Raw genomic sequence first — 7,801 nt, forward strand, 5'->3', positions numbered from 1 at the left:
ATGCAATGAAAATAGACATAAATACGAATTACCAACTATGCAACTATACACTACTAATACTGTCGCCATTTTCTTTGCTATATCTGTGATAAACTTCATACACCTCGTGTGTTTCTGTTTGTGCGAAAAACGTGTACTGTGAAATGGAATAAATGCAAATTATAAAGAGAATTTCCAAAGAAAGAATCACGTAAAATATTATTCTTAAACATGAAAGTAATTGCTACCATTGCATAATTATCTTTTATAAACTAAGAAGCTAGAAAATTTTGGATATGGCAGAAATTTCGAATTCCACTGTGTTTACAAACGATGCATCTTCTACTGGTGCTTCCGATCTTCTTCAGCAGGCGTTCCAGCAAGTTGTTGATGATGACGATCATGATAATGAGTTTGTCGCGTTTTTACAAAACGACGACAATGATTCTCAAACTATACACTTGACTCCAGAACAAGCGGTAGCCTTAGGATTAACCTTCGAGGTAAACTCGAATGAAGAGGTTATATATCAACAGGAACAAGATAACACTACTTCAAACATACCAGAGAATGTTTCTATAAAAGATAACATTAATGTACAGGACCAAAATTCATTATCTTCTCAGGAATCTATAACAATTGATCAGTTAAATTATCAACCTGAGGAAGTACAAAAGTCCAATGATACCGAATTAATTAAAACAGAGTGCATTAATTTCCAAGAATGGCATATGCAAAAAGTTTCCCACACGGAACAACTTCAAGATCAAATAGTCGAAAACAATATATCATTAGAAGAAATAAGTTTAAATAGTCAAAATCATGAAGCTCAACAGATAATTGAACATCAAAATAACATAATTCAACAAAATTCGGGTACACAGACGATAGTTCTAGAGCAGCCTAAAGTACATGGAATAAAAGCAGATGTTACACATGTAAAAAATATTCATGAAAACAATTTGCAATATACTATTGAAGAAAATATAGCACAAAATCAACTTAATACAATACCCAATACCCAAGCTCAAATCTTACAGAAATTACCAGTGATTTTACCATCTTCACAATTTATCATAAAACCTGCACAAACTATATTGAAACCAGCTAAGAACATTAGATTACTTCAGAGTTCAAACAAATTAAGTAACACAACTGTTAATTCCATTAATGCAGTACATTCACTTAATACTAATTCAAACGCTAATTCTGTATTACTTTCAAAGGCTACAATATTAAACAATTTGTCACCACAGATAATAAAAGCTACACCTATAACAGCTCAATTGTTAAATACTAGTAGTATATCTGCACAATTATTAAACACTCAGCTGTTAACTAGTGCTTGTGAAATACAGAACCAATCTGTTGGTACATCACATATTTCAAATACCACTGTAAATACCACATCTGGAGCAACACAAAATATTGTTACTTCACAAATACGTTTGTCTCCAATTGTAAAAACATCACAATCTTTACAAAGGGGAAATGTTCAACAACTTTTAACTCCAGTGCTAAAAAGTGCATCGACTGTGCTTCCAAAAACTAATCATATTCTTAATAATACCAATGTGACTACAGCTATTCCAGCACAATTTTTAAAATCAGTTCAAATCCCCCCTCAGTTACTTAAAACAAGAGCCTCAATTGGTAAGAAAACTACAGGAACAATTGGAACATCAAAAACTACACCTAATCCTGATACACCAGTTTTGCTTCGGACAGCATCAATTGTTAAAGCTCAAGATTTGAAAACAGTAACAACAAATTCTGCATCTATTTTAAAATCAACCCAAATTTCTTCAACACCAATATCAATTTTAAAACCTCAAGCGAAAATTGCATTTAACAACACAACTAAGCAAAATGTTACTATTGCAACTCAAAATGTTGCCAGTATTTCAAACAATTCACAAAATAATTCACAAAAGACACCTATAACACAACAAAGTAGTACATTTGAATCTACTAAGTCAGTTCAAAGTGAAGTTACCAAACAAAAACTAAATCTTGTAGTAAATGGCACAAATCTTAAAGTTAATAAAAAAGCTAAAGGTACTATTAAATCTACAACGATAGTAAATGAATCTACAGATACATCTAAACCATTAGGTTCTAGTGAAAACCCCATACAAATAGTTCAGCAAGGTCAAACGTTTCATAGGTATGTAAATAATACATACAATGCAATATATTTATCAAGTTCTTTCATTTAATAACAATAATATTTATTCTAGTATACAACGCTTAACACCAACACAATTAAAACAAATTGCGCATGTTCTGCAACAACGTAATCAAGAAACAACTACATCAAATGAAAGAGTAGTATATAGGTAAATATATGAAGCTATTTAGATATTACGAAATTTTATATCTAAAGTAACTAAATCTATAGAGATGTATAACTGTATGTATAGAGTTGTATTTCCTGAAGAACTGGATTTACAAATTAGAAATCCAGGAAATATATTAAAAAATCGTGGTGGAAAAAGAGGTAGACCAAAAAAAAGTGCTATTAGACCTTCCTTACTTCCATCTAAACCACCACCAATTCCTGATGAAGAACAAGAAGAATTGAAGGTATTTTACTTAATTTGCTGTATTTTGAAATTGTTTTATGATTCTAACATATTAAATATAATATTTTTTTAGGATGAAAGAAAGAAAGTTGTAGCTAGAACACGATCTGGTAGACTTTCTCGACCTCCTAGACATATGGTACGGGATTATAAACATTTGCATCATTCAGATTTTCTACAACCTGACTTAGATGATTCAGATGGTGGTTATAGCGATTATAACACCAATAATGATAAACTTGAAGAAGAAGAATCACCTAAAGAATTATTAACAGGGCTAGAAGTACCAAAAAGAAAAATATCAGATCATTTTAGGTGTCCTACATGTAATAAAATATATTTAGGGCGTACTCGTATGGCGAGACATTTTGAGATGCATCCTGACCATGGAAGTCCTGAACAACTACCTCCCCCAACGCCTGAACCTGAATTAAAACAAAATGGGGGTCAAGATCCTTTAAAACGAAAAGGAAAAAAGCGAGGTCCTTGGGCTTATGTTACACCAGAGGCTAAGTCAGAAAGACGTCAAATAAAGTTACGTGAAGCAATTTCTGTATGTGAAGATCTCGAAATAATAAAAATAGCTGCAAAACCGGTACTTAATGCACAATCATTATTTGATTTATTAGTACTAAAGTCCGAAAATAATGTAAGGAACTTTTTGGACGAATTAAAACAATTAATGGATAAAATACGAGAAAAAACTAAAACAATGTTGACCATTATAAATAATGATGAAGAAACAAATAAAGATTTGATTGATATCAGTGAAGAATCACTTTGTGATGCTTTAGGTCTCAATCCAGGTTTATATAAGATTAATAATGAAGCTTTAAAAAAGGTTGATACTTCTATTTGTACTACCTATGAGAATGAAGAGCCACCCCTAAAACGCCAGAAAACAGATAATTCTGAAGATGGTAAAGAAAATATGGAAGAACGGATGTCTAGCGGGTTTTCTGAAAGTTCAGATCTCAGTGTCTCAGACTTTTTAAGTGAAAGAAGAGGTGACTCTGTGACAAATCCTACTTGCCCAGAAGTGTTATCAGCTTTAACATTAATGCGAAGAAATCCTAGTCCTGTGAATAATGCAGAAAGTAACAAATCTAGCAATGTATCGAAACTTTTAATATCAAATCCAGAGATTCAGAATCAAATTTCAGATAATCCTGGATTCCAAAAAGTGGATATCACTTCGCCAAAAATTTCAAGTTATCAAAAAACGGATTCTCATAAAGAGAATTTTACTAAATTAGGGAACGGTTTAGGATCGTCAAACTTTTGTAACATTGAAGATAATTATGACCAATCTAAAATAGAACATATGGAACAGGCTTTCATAAAATTAGAACCAACAGAACAGGGCTTTGTCAAATTAGAAAATGGATCTATGGAAACTTATGTAAAACAAGATGCTCAGAACTTTGAGAAAATACAAAATGGTTTGAATAGCATGGAGAATGGATCTCAGAACTTTATTAAAGGATTCCAAAAACTAGTTTCTAAAATAATTCCTATGACTGTACCAGATACAAATTGTGTTAAAACACAATCTGCACCATTAGACACAAATTCTTGCAAAATAATGCCTACTACTTCCAGTTGTAAGATTTCAGATAACCTACCTATACTTCAAGATACAGTACCAATAATTTCTAATAATTGTGATACTAGTATATTTGAAAGTTCAGAAAATTTAGATATATCAAAAATAGCTCAGTATGATCACATAGCACATTTAGACATTCTAAATACAAGTGGAGTAATAGATAAAAACTTACTAATTGATGAAAAATTAGTAGAGCAACTGCATCTAGTAGATCAGTCAAATTTAGTTGATGAGCTTGTATCTGAACGATTAAAAAATATTATGCCAGATAATATCTTAGAGAACAATTTGATATCAAATAATTCAAATTTAGATACTGATCTTGATTTTGAAGCATTAAGTGAAGAATTTAATAGAAATACCACAAGTTGATTCTTGAATGATTACATGCAAGATGTTCCTAAACAAATTGAAGTAATATGTATAGTGTATAATAATATCAAACTTATATAATTGAAATGTATATGTATGATTACACAATTGTGTAGATATTTTTTTATAGAATTTCTGACAGTATCATACAATCAATATATTATAACTTCCATATTTGAATGAAGAGTATCAATAGTAAAGTAATATAATGTCTTGTATTCTAATATGTGTATGTAAATAAGACTGTTTCTGTTGTATTTATTGTGTATAATGTATATTTCACATGGAAAAAGATAGTGTCATGTTGTATTGACAATGTTAAAAAATGCATTGATGTTATACAAAGAAATTTTACTTTGTTGTATTGTCTTCTACAAATTTTTACTACAACATATAGACACATTTTATTTTTAGTAAACGGTCTTTATAATCATACACATAGTGCAACTAATACTTTCTGTTTAAGTTTAATTTCTTGAAAAAAGATAATCCAGATAAGAAAGAAGATAAGAAATTAAAATTACCAGGGTTACATATTAAACAACGTGAAAGAAATATAAAAATTTTTTGTACATATAATTTCTCATAGTTGTTGGTTGTACAGTCTGAGGCATATATTGTAATTTTTTTTTAGTTATAACATTATAAACATAAAACAAAAATGTTTATGCACAAATTATTTTACGATTTAATTTTAACTTTCTATATCTATTATTAAATATTTAATAGGATAATACCTGTATTGATAAACTGATGAGTAAAATAAAAATTGTATTTATATTATATCAATAATTTCATTGTAACGACAAAAAAAATATTACAGATTATAAGTAGTAATGAATTAATGTGAATTATTTACAGTTTTTGTATGAAATATTAAATCATTGAAAATACTTTAAACATCAAAAAAAATAATTCCATCCACATTGTTATAGCATTTATGTACAGTGAAAATTATTAATTTTCTATTTATCTGTAAATAATGTATTATACATATATAAGAAGTTATTGATATAATTAAAAATTAATGGCACTAACATTAGAAATACTAATCAGAATATAATTAATCATAAAATTTTGCATTAATTTTGCAGGTTTAATTCCTTGTATCTATAGATACATATTCTAGAATCTGCATTTTCAAGCAAATTTCTAGTATATTTATATTTATCTATATTCATATTAATTCTTTGTGATCTCAGGTACCAATTGTAAACAGAATTTCATAATTCACTTTAGATTTGGACTATATATTTCAATTTGATATATTTTGTTTTGTGAAATCATACAAATGGTATTTGGAAAGCCACAAATAACTGATCATTCTGTTAATCTTTGTTTTATTTCAGTAGTTGTAATTTATGATATAATACAAAAAATAATTATTGTAAACATTGAATTGTTTTTGAAATAGAAAGATACTTACCAAAATTTATATCACCAATAATTATTTACCTATGTCCACTCTCTATTAACATTGATTCTAAGACTGTTGTTAGATATTCTGGTAATAATGGTTGATGCACCCAACTACCAAAGAACAATATTTTCCAAGATTCTGTATAATAATGCGCTATATTTTCCAAAACTGCACGCTTTGCTTTTGCTTCATTGGAATATATATTAAATATTGATTCTGCAACTTGTCCTAAAATTAACATAATCTTATAAAATAGATTAATTATAAAAATATACTAATTTTTATAGATAAAATATAATTGTGTATTTTTACCAAATTTTGAAGTGGGCCATGTTGTAAATAACTTGTCCTTGCTAGTTTCTAAAGAAGCTGTTATTTTCATCTGTTGTTTAATCTGAGCAAAATTTTTTACAATGTCGTCCTAGAAAGTAATATTATAATAAAAATATCTTTATGACAATAATATTAAATAAAAAATAATCATGTAGAAAGCACATTACCAATCCATCACAAACAATTTCCAATTTATCACATTGTTCTTGCAAAATTTCAGAATAAGATTCATCTTGTTTCGCTTGAGTTATGATATTTAGTAATTTTACTCCTTCTAAAAGAAGTGTATTCCACATTTGTATATTTTTATGAATATCTGCAATTAAATCTCGTATATGGCGAGTAGAACCTGTTAAATTTCTTCCTTGTCTTGATTTTGTATGCGTAAGTTCTGTAATATACATTCAATAAAACATGTTTTGTACTCTATGTGCATTACATGCATTGCTTAAAAATTAATATATTAAAAATATTGAACTACTTACTATTAACTGGGGAGAATTTTCCTTTAGTCATTATTTGTATATGACACTCTTGGTACAGTCTATTACAATTAAACTTTTATGCAAATATACATTAATACAATAAGTCGAAAAATGGTGAATACTTGACAATCTTATATTTAAATGAAAAATATACTTATTGTCAATATAATTATAATTATAATTATAATATAATAATAAATTTGTTCATTTATTGATCAATTTAAAATACGTAATTCTTACAGGTATAAAATCTCATGCAACAGCAGAAAATGTCTGTACTGTTTGTACTTATTTACATACGTAAGTATATATGATCATTTCTCAAATTGTATGAATACTCGTCAAATGTAAAACATAAAAATCACACACTTTTTATTGGCAAAACTTAATGTATAAGAATTTCAAACATTATCTCATTGGTTATTATTATAAAATAGAATATATTAAAAGGGAAATATCCAGTGGCAATAACGTTTCCGTTCAATTCCTAACGGACCATTTACAAAAAACATAAGTATGTGATAAGTAAAAATTAAAGATTTTTAATAACATTTTAGATATAATATAATCTTATTAATTTTATGAAATATTACATAAACTCATTAATCATATTTGCCCCTAAATCTGTTAGAAAAATTATAAATAATTCGCCTTGAATTTAAAAAATGTAAAATCGAAGGATACAGATGGCGCGCGCGATATAGCATATGCTCAATTATGCGGTAAAATCAAATTTAAAACAGTTTGTGTAATCTTTTATCAACACAAAAATACCTTTATATCGCAATATTATTATTATTTGTGCCTATTGTAGTGAGGTTTAAAGCCTAATACAATCTTTGGTTATATAAGTGCAAGTTTACTACAATTGTAGTTGCTTTTTAGCTTATTATAAATATTATGATTCAATTGTAATTTTTATATTTCAATGTAAGGGAAAGAGACTAATACCAGTTTAAATTCCACCAAGATTTAATCTTAAATACCCTGTATGCCATAACCTAACCCCATATCTGAT

The 7,801-nt window shown here is 28.0% G+C and overlaps 2 protein-coding genes across 3 annotated transcripts; one reads left to right on the forward strand and one right to left on the reverse strand.

Moving 5' to 3' along the window:
- Positions 1-98: 98 nt before the first annotated feature.
- On the forward strand, positions 99-5,976 carry LOC139986733 (uncharacterized). Its single transcript, XM_072002275.1, has 4 exons — positions 99-2,146; positions 2,220-2,318; positions 2,403-2,565; positions 2,638-5,976. Exons 1-4 carry the CDS (start codon positions 276-278, stop codon positions 4,543-4,545), a joined length of 4,041 nt encoding a protein of 1,346 aa, XP_071858376.1. The 5' UTR covers positions 99-275; the 3' UTR covers positions 4,546-5,976.
- Positions 5,044-7,206, reverse strand: LOC139986739 (cyclin-dependent kinase 2-interacting protein-like). 2 transcript variants are annotated; one of them, XM_072002292.1, is made up of 5 exons: positions 6,784-7,206; positions 6,466-6,689; positions 6,278-6,386; positions 5,972-6,193; positions 5,044-5,518 (listed from the first exon to the last, which is right to left on the reverse strand). In XM_072002292.1, the coding sequence occupies exons 1-4, from the start codon at positions 6,812-6,814 to the stop codon at positions 5,997-5,999; spliced, it is 561 nt and encodes a 186-aa protein (XP_071858393.1). In that variant the 5' UTR covers positions 6,815-7,206; the 3' UTR covers positions 5,044-5,518; positions 5,972-5,996. The 2 variants fall into 2 exon arrangements, with proteins under 2 accessions (XP_071858393.1, XP_071858392.1); XM_072002291.1 differs by lacking the exon at positions 5,044-5,518 and having other exon boundaries at positions 5,869-6,193; positions 6,784-7,205.
- Positions 7,207-7,801: the final 595 nt, after the last annotated feature.

The sequence above is a fragment of the Bombus fervidus genome, chromosome 4, assembly GCF_041682495.2.
Source record: "Bombus fervidus isolate BK054 chromosome 4, iyBomFerv1, whole genome shotgun sequence".
Taxonomy (NCBI): domain Eukaryota; kingdom Metazoa; phylum Arthropoda; class Insecta; order Hymenoptera; family Apidae; genus Bombus; species Bombus fervidus.

Bases quoted from the DNA above. Each gene is read 5' to 3' on its own strand.
- LOC139986733 (XM_072002275.1), top strand. From the start codon at position 276: ATGGCAGAAATTTCGAATTCCACTGTGTTTACAAACGATGCATCTTCT. The intron at 2,147-2,219 runs GTATGTAAATAA...TATTTATTCTAG, and splicing joins CAAGGTCAAACGTTTCATAG to TATACAACGCTTAACACCAA. The intron at 2,319-2,402 runs GTAAATATATGA...CTGTATGTATAG, and splicing joins AATGAAAGAGTAGTATATAG to AGTTGTATTTCCTGAAGAAC.
- LOC139986739 (XM_072002292.1), bottom strand. From the start codon at position 6,814: ATGACTAAAGGAAAATTCTCCCCAGTTAATA. The intron at 6,690-6,783 runs GTAAGTAGTTCA...TGTATATTACAG, and splicing joins AAAATTCTCCCCAGTTAATA to AACTTACGCATACAAAATCA. The intron at 6,387-6,465 runs GTAATGTGCTTT...ATTACTTTCTAG, and splicing joins AAATTGTTTGTGATGGATTG to GACGACATTGTAAAAAATTT.